The sequence below is a fragment of the Diceros bicornis genome, chromosome 8 (assembly GCF_020826845.1).
Source record: "Diceros bicornis minor isolate mBicDic1 chromosome 8, mDicBic1.mat.cur, whole genome shotgun sequence".
Lineage (NCBI taxonomy): Eukaryota > Metazoa > Chordata > Mammalia > Perissodactyla > Rhinocerotidae > Diceros > Diceros bicornis.
In genome coordinates this window covers 5,510,523-5,527,829 of record NC_080747.1, presented here as the reverse complement: position 1 = coordinate 5,527,829, position 17,307 = coordinate 5,510,523, and the positions used below count along the sequence as shown (strand labels likewise).

The following is a 17,307-nucleotide window of genomic DNA, read 5'->3' as shown; positions in this document are numbered from 1 at the left end:
CAGCCACAAGCCCCTCCAGGGCAGGAACGGGGTGTTTCCATCTCTTGCCATGGTGCCCAGGGAGGCCTGTGAGGGAGCGCATAGTAGGTGTTCAATGAACACCTCCTCCTGCACCCTGTTGATGACTGACATTTATAGGATGGACTCAGCATCGAATGACAGATGCACTGTGTTGGGCACAGGAACACGCTCAGCAAATGTTGCCGCTGCTGCTGCTGTGTCCACCCCGGTGACACAGAGCTCTGTGGCCTACTGACCATGTTAGTGGCTCCTGTGTCAACTTGGCTGGGGCTAAGTGGTGTCCAGAAAGCCAGTAAAGCATTATCTCTGAGTGTGTGAAGGTGGCTCCAAGAGAGATTAGCATCTGCATTAGGAGTGAGTGAGGAAAGCTGATCGCCCTCCCAGGCGTGGGCGGCAGCATCCAATCCTTCAGGGCCTGGAGAGAACATAAAGGCGGAGGAAGGGCGAATCTGCTCTCTGCTTGAGCTGGGACGCCCATCCTTTCCTGCCCTCGGACATCGGCGCTCCTGGTTCTCGGGCCTTCCGACTTGGACTAGAACCACACCACCAGCTTTCCCGGGCCTCCAGCTTACAGACGGCAGGCTGTGGGGCTTCTCAGCCTCCATAATAGTGAGTCAATCTCTCAGGGTAAATCTCTTTCTATGTGTCTATATATGTCCTGCGGGTTCTGTTTCTCTGGAGAACCCCGACTAGTGACCAGTCACAGCGGGATGACGGGGACCGGGGGGTGGTCCTGGGACAGTGCTTCTCCTGTGCCGGGCATTTGTTCTTCTTCTGCCTCAAAGTTGCCTTCACAACCTCAGTGCTCTTTTTTCCCACATGAAACTGCCCGTGGCGAGGCCGTTAGGTGGCATTAACTCCCAGCCTTCAGAGACGAGTAAGTTACGACTCAGACTTCGGGGGGCCTCGGAGCTACCCGGCAACAACGTAGTGTGTGTGGAAGTGCACGTGTGGGGCGTGTGGAGGTGCAGGCAGGCGTGGGTGGGTGGGGCGGGGAGCTCTTGGTGCAGCACCCAGCCCTGGTGAAAGAGCCGCGTGATCGGCACCAAGCTCCCTTGGAACTCCGGCCCCTCCTGCTGCAGCTCCAAGGAGACCGCAGAGTGGACTGGGAGCTCAGGTTTACCAAGGGGTGTAGGAAAGGAGGGTGGGGAGCTGCTGGTGGGGTGGGGGAGAGATGGGCTGGGAGATTCGGGGGGATAGAGGGAGCAGGGGCCAGGGGCTTGGGAGCCCAGAGGCTCTGCCACCCAGCAGCTGTGTGACATGTGATCTTGAGGAGCCTCCACCTCCTTGGAGATGGTGGGAGACCACCCATCGGTCATGGGTGTTAGGAAGATCCGTTGAGACGTAACACCAAAGAGACATGTGGCCAAGGGCAGGTGGCACGGCCTTCAGCAGGGAGGCTGGGACGGGATCCTGCTTACTGTGGGAGCATGGCCTGAGTGTGCCGCAGACCTTGCTAAATGCCAAACGTGGCTCCTCTGCTCTCCATCTATCCAGGACTCCCCATGAAATCCAAACTTCTGGTTCCGTTGGCTTGGGCAGGACGGCCTCGCTCGGGGGTGCTAATATTCCTGCAGCCTGGGCGGGGAGCCTCCAGCCTAAAGGAGGGCTCCTCCAACATCAATATCTATATGAATCACAGGGGTGTCACTTTAAAATGCAGCTACTGACTCAGAAGGTCTAGGTGGGGCGCAGGGTTCTGCATTTCGAACACTCGTCCAGGTGAAGGATGCTAGTGCTGCCGGTCCAGTGACGGATCACACTGAATCGCTCAGCTTTACAGTCAGGGGACTCAAACTTCCCTGTGTATCAGAATCCCCCAGGAGAACCCGTTAAAATGAGGATTCCTGGACCTCCCTTGGGGAGGATGCTGACGTGAGTGGTCCTGGGGTCACACTGTCCTAGAAGTCCAATGTGTGGCCAACACGCCCCCACGTGTTGTTCTTATCTCACTGGCCCAGTGGGCTACACACTCAGGACCTCGGTCACTGAGGGTTGCAAATGCCCTGAGGGCCACAGTCTCTGGAACAGTCTCTGGAACACTCAGCCTGGTCATCCGAGGCCGTGTCCCCAACTCTCAATACTGCTCGTTTATCCTCCTGGGACCGACGAGAGGTTGATTTGGCCCCTTGGTTCCTTGATTTTGACGAGCATTGGTTTAAATGCTGAGGGGTTAGTTCCATAGTCAGGTGGTGTTTACCCCAAGGCCACAGTTTCGAGGGCTAGAATTTCCGTGCCTGACCCAAGGTTCATCTGCAGGACCCCAGTGGACACCAGATCACAGCAGGGCTGTGGGCGTGACGTAACATTATGATTATATCAGTTTCCCACGGCTGCTGTAGCAAATTGCCACAAACTCAGAGCTGAAAACAACAGAAATTTATTCTGTCACAGTTCTGGAGCCCAAAAGTCTGAAATCGGTATCGCTGGGCTGAAATCGAGGAGAATCTGTTTCTTGCCTCTTCCAGCTTCTGGCAGCTGTTAGCATTCCTTGGCTTGCGGTCGTATCACTCCAATCCTCAGGCCAGCAAATCTCTCTCTCGCCATCTTCCCATCACCTTCTCCTCTGCGTGTGTGTGTGTCAGATCTCCCTCTGCCTCCTTCCTACCAGGACACTTGTGATTGCATTTAGGGCCACCCAATGATCCAGGATAATCTCCCATCTCATGCAATTACACCACGTGTAATTTAATCACATCTGCAAAGACGTTTTTCCAACTAAGGCAACATTCACAGGTCCCAGGAAGTAGGACCTGTATCTTGGGGGACCATTTTTGGCCTAATACACTGATGGTCCTGAAAAAGCCCCCATCTCTGCTGTCCTTCAGAAGGTAACTCACCAACCTCCTTCTTCACTTTTCTTTGTATGCTTGGCGTGTAGCCCTGTGCTTGGAGCTGGTAGGAAGTCAATAAATGTTTGTCGAGTAAACTGAAGTAGGCTTTAAATAGGAGTCGGGAAGGAAGCGAGATGAGAACAAGAATGCAGAATCTGAAAACTGGGGGAAGAAATCAGAGGACCGCAGGTGGGACAACAGGAATGAAGCATGGGAGGCATATTTAGATGTCACATTACAGAGTCTGGACACTGTCCTGAAGGCAAGAAAGAGCTATGTGAGGTCCTTGCACAGGGTGACTCATTCATTCATTCATCCATTCATTCATTCAGTACTCAACAGCAAAGCACGGGGCTCAGTTCCGTGGGGGAGTGAAGACAGGCCGCTTGCCATATATATATATATGTCTGGTACATATATATAAAAGGAGAGACAGTGAACGAGATTTATTTTAAGGAATTGTCTCACATGATTCTGGGAGCTGGCAAGTCTGAAATTTGCAGGGCAGGCCAGCAGGCTGGAGTCCCAGGGAAGAGCTAATGTTGCAGCTTGAATCTGCAGGCAGTCTGCTGACACAATTCCCTCTTCCTCAGGGGAACTCAGTCTTTTTCTCTTAAGGCCTTCAACTGATTAGATGAGGCCCACCCATCTAATTTATGAAGGGTTACGAAGGGTCATCTGCTTCAGTCAAAGTCTACTGATTCAAATGTTACTCTCATCTGAAAAAATACCTTTACAGCAACATCCAGATGGTATTTGACCAAATGTGGGTACTGTGGCCCTGTCAAGTTGACATGTGAAAGTAACCATCTCAGTTGCTATATTTTCTGGGACATTGAGATTTACGACTATTGAATCTTTGTGGATTGTACCTTGCCCCATTACATAACATCCTTTTTTGTTCCTGTGAATAATTTCTGCCTTGAATTCTTCCTTGTACAATATTAATTTGCCATTCTTGTTCTTTTAATTTTAGTTTTCACATGGTGTCCACTTTGATCCTCTATTCGTCAGCATTTTAGGTGCATTCCTTGTAAATAGCACGTAACTGGATTTTGATTTTGACCCCAATCTTACAGGCTTTTGATGGGAAATTCAGCCCATTCACATTCCTTATGAAAGCTGGTGTCCATGGTTATATTTATTTCATCTCATTTTACGTCTACTTTATTAAGCTCTGTTATCGCTATTTCCTCTTCCTTAATTTTGCCTCCTCGCTCATCCTCTCCACCCCTCTACCTCCCCCCATTAATTCACAAGTTCTGCTCTGCTCCTTTTCCACTCGTTGCTGCTTTCTGATCCCTGGTAGTCATAATTAAGCTGATATTTCCCTGTTAATGTATGAAAAGTAAATGGTATCGACGTCCCCGCCCACGAGATTTTCCTTTCCCACTTCCCCTCCAGCCCGCCCCCGCCAGGCACCAAAGCAGATCCTTGTACTTCCTCCCTCTCCCCCAACCAGATGTGATCTTAGAATATTCTGACTGCTCCACTCCTGGGTTTTGCTAAGGTCGATTCTATTTTTCACTCCCAGGCTAATATGGGTTTCCTTCACAGTATGTGGCCTATGTTTCAAGAATCCTTACTTAGTAATTATGCAAAATCCCAGGCATATTGAGCTTTAACCACAGATTTTGCAAGGGTCAGTGCTCACCACCATTTCCTGTCCGCCAAGTCTGCTCTATCTTGGGATCTCCTCTGTGCCTGAACTGTCTCGGGGAGAGGGAACTTCCGTGGGTGAAAGGGGGCGTGGCTGGTGCCCTCTCTGCGTCTTGCTATGTCGGGTATGTTCTTTCTTTTGTCCTGGCAGATGAATTCCACCTCCTTGAGTGGTTAATCGGAGCCCCTGTACCTTGTTCCAAAGCTTCCTAGGAATCTGGTACCCCCTGGTTCTCCTGCCTCTGGACCTGACCAGTTCTTTCTGGAACTCTGCAAGACTTTCTCCTTACGCTTGGAGTTGGAGACCTCACAGCAGAGCTTCAGCCCAGAGACATTTTCTTCTAGCATTTCTTCATTTCTGTGTCCCCTCCAGCTCCTCTTCTTTGCGTGCTGTTCCTGCTGGAGCCGTCCCAAAAGCCTCTCATTTCCTTCCTGATGCTTTGCGTGTGTTTTTCCTCCATGTTATCTTCCACTTTGCTAATTTTCCTCTCCTTGACAGTTCTCTGTCTGAATTTGCCTAGGACTTTTTAAGGTTTTTCGTTCCATGGAGTATGTGAGATGTTTCTATGCTCTGCCTGAGGCTCCTTACACAGTCTCCTACATTTTTCTTGAAGTTCATCTTCTCTCTTCTCCTAGGTCTCCCAGCAGGAATTGTTCACTCTGTCCTCTTCCCTCTGCTGATTGAGTCCCCATAAAGGGTTTGGGGAGCGTCCTGGCCTCTCTGTGCTGTGTGTTCAGGGCCCATAGGGACCAGGGCGTGGTGGTCTCCTGGGCAGTGGCCAGCCAGCAGGTGGTGGATGACAAGCCACTTTTGTTCCTGCAGACAATGAAGAACGAGTTGGTAAAGTCCTGCCAACTTGCTGGGAGAGGCCTCTCTGTTCCCGGCCCCGCAGGGGTAAAGAGGGCTGCTGGTTCCCACAGGTGGGCTGCAGGAGCCATTCAGATTGGCCCCCGGTGCTCAGAGCCGAAGGAGAGGATGGGCCATAAAAGTGGGTGGGTTGGAAAAAAAAAAGAAATGTCTAATTGGTTTTTAAAGAGCCTCTAAGCTCCCAATAGATCAATGAGAGAGTGGCTGCTTCTCAAAATTAAGAAATATGAAATGTTCCTTAGTTACCATGGAAATGCAAAATACAATTGCAAAGAGACCACTTTGTATTTACCATATTAGGAAAGGGTGAAAAAAAGGTAATTCCCCATGCCATGTGTGCCCCTCAGAGGTAAACTGGAAACAACTTTGAGAGACTTGTTCTGGTAAACAAGAAAAAGCCTGTCAGGACCCAGTGCTCCTGCTCCCGGGACTCTTCTCTAGCGAAATCGTCATGCACGCACAGACGGTGCCATTGCGAGACCTTGGAAACCCTTTCTTAAATGTGCATAGACCCCAAAATGTGAACAGTAATCGTCTTTGCGTGATTTTTTCCTTCTTTCTACTTTTGTAATTCTCTGAATTTTCTATAATTAGTATATTATAAGGGGGTAGAGTCCTCTTTGACTTTGGACAGATAACTATCTATGTCCGAGCCCCAATTTTCTCATCAATAAAAATGAGCCCAATGCCACCAGCCTCATTGGCTCATTAGGGGTGAGATGAAAAACCTCAGTGTGTGAAAGCCCCCCAAACTGAACCTGGGGCAGAGGGCATGCTGCTCAGTGGCTGTTTGGGATGGAGGGGGGCAGCAGGAGAATAGAATGAGGTCACTGATGGGAACTGCGCAGCTTTGACAAAAGTCTCCGGGACAGTGTGTCCAGAGGATAGAACTCATCCCCAAAACCATATGGAATCTTTACTCCCAACATGTTGGTGACATATCTCTGGCAGCCACTCTGAGCCAGTTTCTGCAATAACCCAGGACGGGCATCTCAGGTTGGCTGTGAGGAGCAGACATGGAGCAGACAGCCCAAGGGGACCCAGGGCCACAGGCCAGGGCCTCACAGTCCCAAGGGCCTGTTTCAAGGCTGGACCTTTGCCCTCATCTCCAAACCACACCTCTCAGACACCGCACAGGACCGAAACAACAGAGTCTCCGAACTGCCATAATTCCTGGGGCTAATACGTATTCTTAAACGAGCCCCACAATTACCTTGTGAAAAGCGTGCTACGTTGCATCTGATTTCGTGCACTTGAAGCCGCCCTTGGTTACATGTACACATTTAAATCGGCCATATTTTTCCATTCCTGCGGCTGAATCAGCAGGGCCTCTCTGTCTCTGGCCGGACAGGAATTAAGGCGTCTGGCGCACAGTAGGCGCTCAACGTGTTAGTTAATATTGCAATAGCAACGATAATAAACCTGAAGTTGGGGGCTCTGGGGCCAGAGTGGTGGGTGGAAGGCGGCCCGAGTTTTGTCCAGGCGTCCAACCACCTGTTACAGAGGTGCCCAGCTTCGCCCGGCGACAAGGCGCCGTGCGGGCGGGGCCAGGGGCGGGGCGGGGCGGGGCCAGGACGGGGCGGGGCCGTGGCCCGAGTCCGCTCGGAAACTTTCGCCGTGGGCGGGTCGGACCCGCCCCCCCGGCGCTCTCCTGCCTGGCTGAGCAGGGGACGAGTCGGCGGCAGCCCAGCGAGGCGCGCCGTGATTGGCGGAGGCGTCGGTGATTGGCAGGCGCGCCGGCCGCTCAGCGGGCCGAGCCGGAGCCGCGTGCCCCGTGCCGCGTCGGGAGTGGAGCGAGGGCTGCGGCCCCGCCCTCGGCCCCGCCCCTCCCCGCGCCGAGGTCCGCGCTCGTCGGCTCCCATTGCAGCCAGCGCCGCCCGCTCCGTCGCGGCCGCTTCTCTCTGGCTGCGGTGCGTCCTGCTCCTCCCGAGCAACTTTGCGGCGGGCCCAGAGGCCCGAGGCCGTCGCGGCGCCGCCTGCGCCCACTCGCGGGCCGGTGAGTACTTCGGGGCGGGGGACGGCCGCGCGGGGGCCTGGAGACAGACCTGGGAGCGCCGAGAGGCGCCGCCCGCCTCGGGCCTCAGTTTCCCCATCTGAGCCGATGGGCCGCTGGTCCCAACGACCCTGCAAGTTCCTCAGAAGGTGGAGGGCCGGGTCCCACCCGCTCCGCGATGCCCACAGCGATCCCTGCCCGGGTCTGGGTCCGGTCTTCCTCGGGGGTGCACGCCCCCTCGGCCCCAGCCCCGGCACCCCGAGAACCGTGGGCACCGCGCGGTGCGCGCACTGTCGCGCCCGCGAGCCTCGCCGCGAACCCCATTGCGGGCGGGAAAAGAGACCCGAGGGGTTGGCGGGTGGTAGGGGCGCCCCCTCCCCGCGCCCCGCAGGGCCTGTCCTGAGCTGGCCCGTCATGGCCCTTCCCCCGTGGCCGTCAGATGGGCCGCTGGAAGGCGTTTGGGACCTCAGGTGGGGCTGCGGCGGGGGGGGGGGGGAAGGGGGTTCAGCCCGCCACTGGGTACCACGCCCGCCGGGCGGGGCAGCCTTTGGGTCAAGCTGAAGTGCCCACAACCCACTTAGAATCTGTGTGGCAGTTACTCTGCCCCTGGGGCTCCTCCTCAGTTGGGGGGCGGGTGTCGCGACAGCCCCTGGGCCCTGGCTGGTGTGAACCCGGCCTGGGGAACATTAGTTTCTGTTTTGACAGATGGAAGCTTTCTGGGGAATCTGACCCAGCCGCTTTGGGGGTGATGGGGCCCTGTCCTCCCACCCAGTTTTTTGTAGTTGATGTTAGGAAATTCCAAGGAACTAACATTTGTACGATACTTAACTCTCTCAGTCATCATAGGGGTGGGCATTGTAGCCACATTTGACACATGAAGAAGCTGAGGCTTTTTGGGGTTTGCCGACCTGCCCGGGACCACGCAGCTGACGGGAGCCCGATGGGAGCCTGGCGGGAGACCTCTGCCCTGGGCAGCTGAGAGCAAGCGCCGCGCAGCCCCGCCTGTCCTCTCCTTGGACTGTGACCCCTGGCATTTGGCCATGTGTAAAGAGCTTTCCCTTTTGCCAGGAGCCATCCCTCACAGAGTGCCCCGGGTACCCTCTGTGCTGGCTGTCCGCCCTCACTGCAGCCCCGGTGAGGGAGCCGCGCTGATGGAGGCCCAGAGGCCACACTTTCCAGTGTCCGCTCCTGTTCCCCTCTGTCTCCAAGGGGCTGTGATTCTCACGGGAGCCCCTCGGCGTCTTAGAGAGAGGTTCCTTTGTCCTCCCCCTCCCCCAGCAGATGGACCTTTGACTGGACAGAGGAAAGGTAGCTGGGAACATCTCATCTTCCTTCCCAGGAGGGAAGAGTATGTGGAGGGGCTCCCCACTGAGCCCCCCCGCAACGCCTCTCCCAAGCCAGGGCTGGACAGGCCTTCAGGACTCGTCTCAGACCCAGCTCAGGCCCAGCCCCCTTACATGCCTGTGCTGCTTGACAGAGACCAAAGCCTGGTCCCCGATGGTGGTGATAAGAATGCTAATACTTAGAGAGGGAGCTTTATTGCTTCATTCGGCTCCTTCTCCTCCTGCATCTCTACCTCAGAAGGGGGCAGCACCACCTTGGCCCCTGCCACACACCAGGCCACCCTCTGCTTCCCCACCCCTCACATTTAGTTGGCGATGCTCCTGTCTCTCCTGGCCCCGGAGCCCCGCTCAGATGCCTGCCCTGGACCAGGCCTCCTCACCTTTCCCTGGATGGCCTCCCAGCCCCCTCCCTGGTCTCTCCATCCTGTCCCCAACAGCCCACTGGTTCTTTAACTGCCACTTCCCTGCTCAGCACTGTCCTGCACTTCCTTCGGGCCCTCGTCTTCTAAGCCTGGCACTCGTTCAGGCCCTCGGGACCTGCCTGGCTGCCTACTCAGCCTCTGGTCTCATTCCTGTGTCCCTCCCCAGAGGTCACTTCCCAGCAGCTGCCTGCACCTTCCTGGCCACATTGCTGGCTCGCTCTGCCTCAGCCTTTTCTCCTGGATAGTCCCCTGCAGGAATGCCCAGACACCTTCCTCCCCCTCCCTCCACCCTTGTCTGGCTGATACCTGCTTGTCCTGAAGGCTTAGTCAAGTCCTCTTTGCAGAATCCCTACCCTACCCCTTTTCCACAGCAGAGTGAGGCCTGCCTTCTATGCCTGCACCCCCCAAGTGCTCCATCTTTGTGGTTGTCTGTTTAGGTGTCATCCTTCCTGTCCAGACTGAGTTCTCTAAGGCTGGCCCTACAAGAGTCCTCTCTAGGCAGGGAGGCAGTGCCTGGCACAGGATCGGCCCACCGACCCGCCTGGCCAGGCGTGGTGTAGGAGCCAGGTGTGCGGTGGGGGCTCGGCTCCTGGGAAGACGTTCCTGGCTGCTTGTGATCATTGCCCGGGGTGTTCCCAGTGACCCCCTCTTGTTCCTGTGAACTGGGTACCTTGGGTAGAGCTGAGATGTTCCCTGGTTTGGCCCTTAATACTCTGGGGCAAAAATAGGTACCTGGGAGCCTCCAAGGGCTTCGTGCCCTTGTCTTGAGGAGCAGGCCCTGTGCCAGGGGGCTGGGCTGGGCTGGGCTGGGCCGGCTAGAGCAGACATCCCAGACCCTGGGAACCCCTGGGCCTGCTCCCTTAGGGCTTGGTCACAGAGTGCTTTTAAAATAACATTTTGGGGCCGGCCTCGTGGCTTAGTGGTTGAGTGTGCGTACTGCGCTACTGGTGGCCTGGGTTCGGATCCCCGGTGCGCACCGACGCACCGCTTGTCCGGCCATGCTGAGGCCGCGTCCCACATATAGCAACTAGAAGGATGTGCAACTATGACATACAACTATCTACTGGGGCTTTGGGAGAAAAAAAAAAGGAGGAGGATTGGCAATAGATGTTAGCTCAGAGCCAGTCTTCCTCAGCAAATAAATAAATAAAATAAACTAACATTTTGTTGTAATTCCGAAAACATTGCACATACATTATAGGAAATTAGGGAAGTACCTTTAGAAAAAGACTAGAATAAAACCACCTGTATTCCCTCCACCAGTGAGAGCAGCATTACCATTTTGGGGGCATTTTCTTCCATCTTTTTCTGCAGATAGATGTTGTTTTCCTCCTGTATAGACTTGGGACAGTATCTCATGCTGCTTTAAATCCTGCTGAACTGTGTTACACAGACCTTGTCCCTGTCTGTGAACGTTCTTGTACAGTCGTGGTTGACACCATATAGTGCTGCACCACGCAGAGGGGCTGTAGTTGTCGTCACTGCCCTCTCTGGACGGTGCTGGAGGGTACCACTGGGATAGACTCCAGAGAGGGCTGTGCGGGAGCAGGGGCGTGGAGTCAGCAGTTGTGTGTGGATGTGGGAGGACAGCAAGCTTGGGGAGCGAGTGTGAAACCCGAGCATCCCTGGTCATTCCCCTGGGCTGCATCCTAGCCTGGAGGCTCTGGGCAGAGGGCACATGGACGTCGTTAAGGCTCCCCCCGGGGGCTTGTTTCAGAGCTGGAGCTGCCCCCCAGGAGAGCAGAGTGGGGGCCGGCCTGAGCAAGGGTTAGAGCATTGGGGCAGCAGTCCACATGCAGTCATTCTCCGTGAGTCAGTCGACGAGTGGTGCTAGCAGCCGTCTCCGGGGGTGGCAGCCCCTCAGCCGAGCTCCTTGGTGCTGGCATTTTGTGTTTCGATGGGATAAAAATATACCTTGGTGCTCATGTGGAAAGAATGCCAGCCACTCTGCTTTTTTGGATCTTACACAATGACAGGTCAAAGCCACCACTCTGGCCATCGGATGGCAGTCGGGGTTGACTGCCCCACGTGTTGGTGGGTCTGAGGAGTCGTGAAGCTGGGGCGGAGTGGGATGGTGGTGCTCTCGTCCTGCTGTTGGGGTTCTGGGGCCGGGGGGACCTGCTTGGGGTCACACAGCGAGATCAGAGAGGCTTCTCCCCACGGCTGGGCTGCCTCAGGTGTACCTCGCACCTTAGGCCCCTCGCGTGCCGGGCAAGGGGGCAGGTATTCCAAGAGGAGGAGAGGCAGCCCCTGCCTTCAGGGCTCCAGCGTCTCGGAGAGAGGACTCGTCAGAGATGGAAGGACCAGACATCCTGCGGTCCCTCCACTGGGACATCATCTGAGGTGCTCCCTGGGACAGCCGCGGCAGTGAACCGTTCTGCTTTACAGTGACAAGCCCTTTGATCCCACAAGGGCTTGGCCAACTCTCAGGGACCCTGAAAATTAATTCTTCTTTATTCATCTGTTCTTACTAACCACAGATTTTACTTTAAACAGTTTTATTTTGGCTGTAATGTGACACGTGTAATACTTAGCCCCACAGGCCAGCCAGAACCTGTGTTTTCCTGAAATTCCTGTTATGTTTTTCAGCTGACTATGCCTTTGCACCCGAGAGAAATGGCTTGGATTTTTTTTTTAACGCTTTATAGTTTGCAGGTGGCTTTCTTAGCATTCACACCCTTAATCCCCATAGCACCCCTACATGCGAGGTGTTATCCCCATTTTATAGGTAGGGAAACTGAGACACAGTGAGGTTAAGTAGCTACTGGTAAAGGTAGAACTGGGATTCACTCCCCATGTTGCTTCTGGTGGTAAAATTGTGTTCTGTTGGCCAGGGATGGTCCCCCCTGACCAGGGGCTCCTGAGAGAGGGGGAGACAGACAAGACAAACGGGTTTCTCTGGTCCTCCTCTGGTGGAGAGGGGGCTCTGATGGAGAGTGCGATGTATTTACCTGAGAGCAGGTGAGGGAGACAGGACTTAGCAGAGGCAGCTGGGAAACTCCCGGGAAGGAGGTGAGGTGGGCCCTTGACTTGAAGACGTCTGGGACGGGGGGAGGGGAGGGGAGGGCATTCCAGAGAGAGGGCTCTGCAGGAGCAGGGGCGTGGAGGTCAGAGGACGGCAAGTGCTGGGAGTGAGTGGACGGACGGGGGATGGGGGAGTGGGGTGGGATTGCAGAGGCAGGCAGGCTCCGGTTTGAGAGCCCCCTACAGAGTTTGCGGAGGCTCTGTGGATTTGGATTCCAGCTCTGACACTAGGAGCTGCGGGGCCTTGAGCGGGAATCTCACCTTTCTGGACCCGAGTTTCCTTGTCAGTGAAGTGGGGTGAGGGTTGAAGGATAAGCCGTTTCTCCATCTGTGACACCAGGATAACAGCAGTGCCTTCCTCAGGGCTGTGTGAGGATCCCCAAGAAAGTCGGTGGGAAGTGCTGAGAACAGAGCACATCCTGGACACGTGTTTGTTGCTGGTGTTGTTAATGACTGAGGTGCCCTGGCACAGGTCGGCTCTCATTAAGGCAAGCTGCCCCCTGCTATCCCAAGAAGGTGGCGCTTGATTCCGGGGGCTGCGGGAGCCACGGGAGATGGCCAGGTAGGCAGTGGCCCCGTGTGGTTCGAAGACCTGACTTTGCTGTCTGAGGTGGGCCAGTGGCCTGCACGACTGGGTTCAGTATGCAAGTCCCTGGCCGGTTTCCCTGCCCACAGCGGGCTGCGTGCTCACTCTGGTCTGCACGTTCAGCCAAATGACAGTTTTGCAGAAGTTACCTCTTTGTTTGTTTCCCGGAAGCCTGGAGTGGAAACAGCACCGAGCACTGTGTTGAATTCCAATCAGACTCACGTGGCTTGACCATGCTTTTTGTTTGCACCCAGGGGGATCTTTTAAAATAAGGGCTCGGTCCCTCTGAAGGAGGAATGTCCAGATTGAAATCTACATGGTTCTTTGGCGGATGCAGATCTGATCTTTGGGGCTCCTTTGTAGCTGGCGCTGGGGAAGACATGGTTGTGTAGCCCCTGGGAACTGGTGTATGGAGCCTGGGGACCCCCTTACTCTTCCTGTGACAGCAGTCTCCAGAAACATCCGTCGGGCACCTACTCTGGCAGGCTTGGTGCTTGCAGCTGGGCATTTGGAGATGGCCGGGACCCTGGCCCCCTCGTGCAGCTCGTGGTCTCTGGTCTTATCTGGTCCTCACAGTGTCCCCAAGCATGAGATGATTGTCCCCATTTACAGTTGAGGAGACTAAGAAGCTGAGAAGGGTATGGCCTGCTCAGGACCACACAGCTGTGAGCATGGGGCCGAGAGCATGTGCCATGGCAGGTTAGGGTCGGGAGCGAGGCTTCCTCATTTCCAGCCCCTCCCTGCTCTGTGCTCAGTTTCTTCGCCTCAGTGGAGGATGGATGTGGCCTTGAGGTGGGGAGGGTCATGGAATCCTTTGGGAATTTGAGGAATAGCCTCCCCAGATCCTCCACACAGTGCACATGTGGTCTCAGCAAATTTGGGGGTTCGGGATCCCAGGCCTAGAGGACCTCACAAAGCCTTCAGCCCTGTGGTCTGTGACTCGTGGTTGCCCTGATGGCGTCAGTGGTGATTTTTCCACGTTGCTGAAACAGCATGTGCAGCCCCTTTATCAACTCCTTGAGCCCTTTCCCCTTGTTGTGAGACAGTCCTGGAATCTGTCTCTCGTCTGTTCTGGTCATCTCTTCTTACACCCCACGCAGCTTACATCAGTCTGCTCTTTAATATGCATCATATCTGGTGGCTCCAGTTCTGTGATTCATGTCCTGTGGTCTGGGCCTGGCACAGAGGGCTTTGCAGTCGGGTAGATTGGACTAACTCCTGGCTCTGCCCACTGTGTCCCTTCCTCCTTCCCCCACCCAGTCCTTGTCTTACCTTCTCATGTTCATGTAACTTGTTCTTTGCTCCCATAGGAAATTACCAGAAACCTGGTGGCTTTAAACAATAGAAATTTATTGTCTCACAGTTCTGGGGGCAGAAGTCCAAAATCGAGATGTCGGCAGGGTTGGCTCTTTCTGGGGGCTCTGCAGGAGGGTCCTTCCTGCCTCTCCTGGTCCTGGTGTTGCCAGGATTCCCTGGCATCTGAGGCTTGCAGCTGCATCTCCCCAATCTCTGTGTCCGTCTTCACCAGCATTCTCTGTGTGTTTCCCTCCTCTTGTAAGGACACCAGTCACTGGATTTAGGGCTCACCCTAATCCAGATGATCTCATCTCAAGATCCTTAATGACATCTGCAAAGACCCCTTTTTCCAAATCAGGTCACTTTCCCAGATTTTGGGTGGACGTATTGTTTGGAGGCCACCATTCAAGCCACCACAGCCTGGGCACTGTGCTCGGTGCCCCATGTGGATTCTCTCACTGAATCCTCCCAACATTCCATCATCCCCACTTCTCAGATGAGGACACCCGAGGCTCATGCTTGGTGAGGCAGGGGCTCACGGCCTCAAGACGTTAGGCCCCAGCGCCTGACTGCTGTGATCCTGTTGAGTCAGATGGCCTTGAGTGAGTGTCCTCCCTCAATTTCCTCCACTGGAGTGTGGGGTTGAGCTTATGGGGGCTGTTGTGAGCTGGATGAGATCACGTACAGAATGGTGGGCAGCCCCCACTCTATTTCCCTTGTCGCCTCCTCTCTGTACCCAAAACTAGAAGCCAGAGCTGGCTGAGTTCGGCTGGCCCTGGTGTCTGACTTGCAGCTTTTCTCGCCAGCAGGATGGACTCCAGCGCCCCTCCTCTGAGCCCCTCTGGTCCACATCCTCCGCCGCCACTGCAGCCCCAGTCCCGCTCACGGCTCAACGCCACTGCCTCGGTGGAGCAGGAGAAGAGCGGGACGTCCCGAGCCCCTGGACCCCAAGTTGGGCCTGGACCAGATGTGGGAGACGCCGCTGCCCCAGCCGGGCCCCAGGGCCCGCGTGCCAGGAGCCGAGAAAGAGTGGACGGAACGGGTAAGAGGACGGGGCCTAGGGAGCCGGACTGTCCTCAGCCCAGGGGGGCTGTTCCGTGGAAGCAAGGCAGGCACCGAGTCCTGGCCTATGGTCCAAGGACCCCCGGGAGGTTCCTCCTGCGGGGATGTCCCCGTGGTTCGGGGCCCCCCGCTCCCCTCGGGGCCTCTTGGTTCTTCCTGCACAGCGGGCTTTACTCCTAAGTTCACAAACTTGGAATGCGGCAGACGTCACGGTTCCTAATTTATTTATAATCAAGTGGCTCCAATTACGACCTGCTCATGCTATGGGCTGGCGGGCGGTTCTGCATCAGGCCCTGTGCAGGGGGCGGAAGGCTTCCCTCCCCCAGCTCTGGTCCCGCACAGCACTCGGGGAAGCCCACGTTGTCCCCTGTCCACTGTGGCCACTCCTCAGGGGCCATTTGGTCAGGCAGCTCTGCTTAGTCTGGAGGCCCCACATGGCCTCCCCTCTCCAGGGCTGGTTGCCGCCCTGGAATGCACCTGGGCCCAGGTCCCCACTGCCCTCTGGACCACTGTCCTCCATCTCCAGGCCGGGCTGCTGAGGGCTGTCCCCCCCAGTCCACTTTTGGGCTTCCTCAGGTTTCCACTCCCTCAGACTTTTCCAGGAGGCATCCCCCAGGGGCAGAGGCGAGAGGGTGTGAGGACCTGGGTGGGACGGGACAGCTGGTTGTGGTGCCGGGCGCCTCGCTGATGTTGGAGGAGGGGCACTCAGGTTTGGTCCATCCTCTGTCCACCTGCTGCTCACTAAGCATGGTCATTTGCCGGCCCTATGTGGCCATGGGCGGCACCAGTGATTTGGACCTGCCCCCAAGGAATCCACAGTCTAGGGAGGAGCAGAGGGAAGAATGGGGCCTAGGGAGCACAGAGGTGGCCCTGGACCCAGGGCTAGGGGGGTGGGAAGCCTGCTTTCTAGGAAGAGATGATGCCTGAGCAAGTGTTAGCCTGGGGGAAGAGGGCACAGCTTGGGCAAGGGCTGGAAGGAAGAAATGGCCTCGCCTGGGGTGTGGGTGGGGACCTCAGACCTCTCCCGGGTGACGAGGTGGTGAGGAGGAATGGTAGGGGTCAGGGGTGACAATGCTCGTGTGTCTGGACTGTGATTGAGATACACCAGGAGTGAGGGGGGACAGGGTCGGTCACCAGGCCTTAACACAAGCCTTGTTTGAGAGGTGTCTTCATGTTTTAGGGGCTGTTGCGGGTAGAAATGCTCATGCCTCACTGTGAGTTTCATGGATGCTCAAGAGGGAGGAGCCCGGGCCTCTGGCTGTGACGTTTGGGGAAACATAGTATTAGCATTGCTCTTTCTGGACATTTACCCAGTACTTTCAGTACGTCGTCCGTCTTATTCTCACAGCACCCAGCCCTGCGAAGTAGGGACCGTTAGCTCTGATTGCAGATGGGGTGAAAAGAACGGAGCCTGCTCCGGCTCTGCTGTCTAAAAGCTCGGTGGGTGGTGAAAGCCCGTTACTTCTCTTTGTGGGTTACCGCCCACTCCTCCCTGCACACGGAGACCATTCCATGTTCTCCAGATCTGCCTCCACGTTTCCCGCCTCCCCTTTACTGCACAGGAGCCTCTGCCCCAAATCTGCCGTCACCATCTCCACCTGTTGAAAGCCTACCTAGCTCTTAAGGTGCTCCGCCTCTTTCTGACCTGACCCACAGCAAGAGATACATTTGCTGTCCTAACCTGGCACGCACGCACACACGCTCACCCTCACACTCAGTGGGAATGGAAACTTCCAAAACAATACCTGTCCTACCGTGTGTGGCACAGTCTGATAGTCTCCATTCTGTTCCTCTTGTTTAAAAACAAATGCCGCTTGTGGGCGCTTAAGTTGATTTTGTGACCTATTGGGTCGAAATCTGCAGTTTGACAAACGCTGTCTGTGGTTTGGTGCCAGTGCCTGTTCTCTGTGAGTGTGTCCTGCTCCCCCAGCCAGGCCTCCTGGAGCACACGTCTGTCCACACGAACTGTTTATTTATTGAGTGTCAGGGCCCTGAGGTGGTCCAGGAAGGGCCAGAGACCGGCTGAGGTGTGACTGTCAGCTCGGCTGGTGGCCTGGAGTTGTGTGCCCTGGAGGGAGTCGGGAGGCCTCACCAAGCCTGTCTCTGTGTCTGTAAAGTGGGCACGATCATACTAACCACACGGAGGTGGCGTGGGGAGTACGCTGGTGCTGGGACTTGGTGCCGGGACTTTGTGCCTGA

At 55.7% G+C, this 17,307-nt stretch overlaps 1 protein-coding gene across 5 annotated transcripts in view; it reads left to right on the top strand.

The window, feature by feature from the left end:
• Nucleotides 1-519: 519 nt before the first annotated feature.
• Nucleotides 520-17,307, top strand: part of WFS1 (wolframin ER transmembrane glycoprotein) — a 39,425-nt gene continuing 22,637 nt past the window's right edge. The window contains exons 1-2 of one of the 5 annotated variants that reach the window (XM_058546690.1): nt 520-630; nt 14,856-15,088. In XM_058546690.1, the coding sequence (XP_058402673.1) occupies nt 14,857-15,088 (232 nt within the window). In that variant the 5' untranslated portion in view covers nt 520-630; nt 14,856. Of the gene's footprint in view, nt 649-7,297; nt 7,379-14,852; nt 15,089-17,307 lie in introns of those variants that run through there. The other 4 variants (XM_058546692.1, XM_058546693.1, XM_058546691.1 and 1 more) reach the window with 4 other exon arrangements.